This window comes from Entamoeba nuttalli (genome assembly GCF_000257125.1).
Source record: "Entamoeba nuttalli P19 unplaced genomic scaffold asmbl_5140, whole genome shotgun sequence".
Lineage (NCBI taxonomy): Eukaryota > Evosea > Mastigamoebida > Endamoebidae > Entamoeba > Entamoeba nuttalli.
The window spans coordinates 1-4,059 of record NW_008577266.1 but is presented as its reverse complement, the minus strand read 5'-3'; the positions used below and the strand labels follow the sequence as shown (position 1 = coordinate 4,059).

The 4,059-nt window shown below is 27.2% G+C and overlaps 2 protein-coding genes across 2 annotated transcripts; both read left to right on the top strand.

The window, feature by feature from the left end:
- Position 1: 1 nt before the first annotated feature.
- ENU1_121470 (formin 2 family protein) lies at positions 2 to 1,609 on the top strand (the record flags this gene model as incomplete). Its single annotated transcript, XM_008859832.1, has 1 exon — positions 2 to 1,609. The coding sequence occupies one exon, from the start codon at positions 2 to 4 to the stop codon at positions 1,607 to 1,609; it is 1,608 nt and encodes a 535-aa protein (XP_008858054.1).
- A 1,037-nt stretch (positions 1,610 to 2,646) lies between these two features.
- On the top strand, positions 2,647 to 3,360 carry ENU1_121460 (Rho family GTPase; the record flags this gene model as incomplete). The annotated part of the gene is made up of 2 exons (XM_008859831.1): positions 2,647 to 3,141; positions 3,202 to 3,360. 2 exons carry the CDS (start codon positions 2,647 to 2,649, stop codon positions 3,358 to 3,360), a joined length of 654 nt encoding a protein of 217 aa, XP_008858053.1.
- Positions 3,361 to 4,059: the final 699 nt, after the last annotated feature.

Genomic DNA, 4,059 nt, shown 5'->3' with positions numbered 1-4,059 from the left:
AATGCCTGGTATGCCACCTCCTCCACCACCCCCTGGAATGCCAGGTATGCCTCCACCCCCTCCTGGATTTGGATTTAGACCACCTGGAGCACCTGCACTTAAAGTTCAAACAACATTAAGTAAATTAAAACAACCAAAGAACAAGTTAAAGGCTGTCCAATGGCAAAAAATCCCAGAAAGACAATTAACTAATACAATATTTAGTAAAATGGAAGGGGATGTTGCTGTTAGTGAATGTTTTGACGACTTAGAGGAAATGTTTAAACAAAAAGAAGTTGTAGTAAAAAAAGAAGACACAAGTAAGTCAAATAAAATTCAATACGTTGGCATATTTGATGGAAAGAAATCACAAAACATTAATATTATGTTGAACAAATTTAAAGGAGTGTCTGTGGAAACCATCATTGATAATATCAATTCACTAGACATGACTCTATTTGATGAAGTTTCTTTAATAGAAGGTCTCAAAAATGCACTTCCAATTGCGTCATCAGACAAAGATGAACCTGGGCTCTTAAAAGATTATTATGAACACCCTGAAAAGTATGTTGGAAAACAATTAGACCCGTCTGAAATATTCTCATATAAATTAAGTCAATGTTCTAATGCAGAGAAGAAATTAGATGTTATGATGAAGTTGCTTCAATTCCCAAGTAAATTTGATGACTGTTCTCGAAACGTAAAAACATTATTAACAGCATCAACACAATTATGTGAAAGTAAGTCATTCTTAAAATTACTTGAAGTAATTTTAATTATTGGTAATTATATGAATAAAGCAAGTAAAAAGCCAATTACTTGTGGTTTTAAAATGAGTGTTTTAGGAAAGTTAGCAGATACCAAGTCTAATGACAACCAAAAGAATTTAGTTTATTTCTTGTGTAAATATATTCATGAGAAGCACCCAGATTTATCTCATTGGATGGAGGAAGTTGAAGCTGTTGTACCAGCAGTACGTGTTATGGGAAGTGAAGTTGAGTCAACATTCGCTGAATTAAAGAAAACAGTTGCAGGATTTGATGCAACTATTGCTCAATTACAAAAAACACCAGGAAACGAAGGATTTGTTGCAGAATTATCACAACTTAATTCAGGGTATTCGACTAATATGTTAGTCCTTGAAAATGATAAAAAGAAATATGATGTTCAATATTCAAAAGTGTGCCAATTATATGGTGAGGATACAAGTAAATTGCCTAAAAGTGAAGATTTCTTTAAGAATTTTAAAGACTTTTATGAAAGTTATGAAAAAGCAGAGCAAATGTACCAAGATGATAAGGCAAAAGCTGAGAAAGAAGCAAAGAAAGAAGCAGAAAAGAAAAGAAAAATGGAAGAACAAGAAAGAAAAGCCAAAGAACGTGAGGCAAAGAAAAAACAACAAGAAGCCATGGTTGAAGGTATGGCAGAAGATATGATTAAACCAATAAAGAAGGTTAAGAAAGTAAAAAAGTCTAGAAAGGAAACTATGGAAGTTGATTTTGAAAAAGATTTGGCTGAAGAACGTAAGTTAGCTCAAGACAAACCTGAAGATGAACCTGTTAAGAAAGTTAGAAAAATTGTTAAACGGAAAGTTCATAAGAAAGCTACTGTGGCTACCGAAGAAAACTGAGCTAATTAAGTCATTTATTACTATAAACTTATTGTTATTTCATGAAAATTTACATATCTTTTTCATTTGGTTTCAAATTATCTAAATAATTAATTAGTTTATTAGATTCATTTCAAATAAATTGGTTTTCATTGACTTTCTTATTATTATTACAACAACACTGCACCAAAGAAATTTCTGCCATTGATTGAAGGCATCAAGTTTATGTTTCATTAATCTGTCTTACATTAGAAAACTTAAAAATAAAAGAAAGATAATAAATATCACTTAAATCTAAAAACTAATATGATTTAGATTTTAAACATACCTTTTTTAATAACAAACAATTGTTTAATAGTTTATTAATTTATAATGTTATTTGAAGAAAACACTTAAAGTAAGTTTTATTTAATTCATTATTAATGTAGAAGTAATAAAGAATTATTGAGTTTAAAAGTGATAAAACATTTCTTATAGTTAGACATGGTAGTAAAATAATGTTTTTTTAATTAATGTGTCTTAAGAATAAAGAACATTCATCTTTTTATAACAAAGAGAGGTATTAAACTTATTAAGTACACCAAAGAATTTATCTCAATAATACAGAAGACATGAACTACTTTTTAACAAGGGATTTAGAAGAAATAAATTTTATTTGTAGATAGAAAAAGTCAACAAAAATAATCTTTTAAAATATCTCAAAAATGGCATTCAAACAAAGCAAATCATCATATAAGATTTTTATTTTGTGTTTTTTTAGTTTAAAGATAATATTATATTTAGAATAGAGAAAGATATAAATAGTATAAGTAAAAGATATGAAAGAGAAGGAAAAATGGAATAAAATGAATGGAGAAAATTAGAATGAGTTTTTTAAAAAAAGAGACTAAATGTACTGAATGGATATTTAATATCAAATGATAAAAAGAACTAGTAGATAATATTTAAAAACATACTGAAAAATAACTGAAATGTAAAATTATAACACCAAATAAAAATAGGAATCAAAACAAAAAGTATGCTCAAATGGAACTAAGGAAACTAAGAAATTTGATTTAATGACCGCCGAGGTTAAAGTAATTGTTATTGGAGACACAAACGTTGGTAAAACTTGTTTATTGTTGACATACACAACAAATAGTTTTCCTGATTCTTATGTTCCAACTGTATTTGACAATTACACTGCTCCAATTTCGGTGGAAGGAAAAGCCATTCAAATGAACCTTTGGGATACTTCTGGGTCTGATGATCTTGATGAGATGAGACCTTTAAGTTATACTGATACTGATTGTTTTATGATTTGTTTTTCTGTTGCAGAGGAGGAATCATTTGAACGTATCAAAACAAAATGGGTTCCAGAAATTAGAGAACATTGTCAAAATGATGACCCACGTATCATATTAGTAGGAACAAAATGTGATATACGTGATAGTCAAAAATTAATTGATACATTGAAAAAACAAGGAAAAGACCTTGTTAAAAAAGAGTCTATTGAAATTATGGCAAATGAAATTGGTGCAAAAGGATTTGCAGAATGTTCAGCAGCAAATCAAGTTTGTTTTTATTATGAATTTCTCATTGAAGAAATAAATCAGTTTTAATAAAACAAATAGAATGGACTAAATGAAGTGTTTGAAATGGCAGCAAAAGTGGCACTTGGAATGGAAGATGAAACAGGGGATAAGAAAGATAAAAAAGACAAGAAAGACAAAAAAGATAAAGAAAAAAGAAAGCATAATGGTAGTATCTTTAAGAAGATATTTGGAAAATAATTTGTTTTCTTTTTTATCATATCATTAACTCTCTCTTTTTGTTTAATTTCTTTTATTAATTTTGATGAATTTATTGAATCAGTTAGTTTATTCTTATTTTGTAATAAAATATTCTTTTCCATATTCAATGAATCTTTCTTTCATTATCGTCTGATTTAATAAACATATTTATTTTAAATACTATTTGATTTTAGTTTATTTATCTTCTTGAGAAATAGACTTTTAACTAAGTTTAACCTCATTACAATTCTAGAAATTAAGTACTTTTTTATGGGGAATTTAAAATTTTCACAAGTATCTTTTATCCTTTGGATTAGACTTTTTAGGAAAAATTATTATTATTTTACCCTTTTATTGAATGTTAATAATTCTTTACCTCTTAATAAATTTACAAGAAGACGTTTTTGTTTCGTTTTATGAAAATAACCGGTATTATGAAAAGAAACAAACAAATTAGAAAAGTATCAACACACCTCCTTTTATATAATAGAAATATTGAAGATGTAGACTTTATATTGAGAAATAAATTATTAATGAAATGAGTGTCTTCAATGAGATAATATAAGAATAAGGCATTAAAAATGTATTTCAAATATTGTCTATTAGCAAAAAATAATAATAATCAAAAAAGAGTATAAAAGGATTAATTAAAAATTAATTAATTAGGTGTTAATAGAGTTATTTTTTTAATATTTCTTA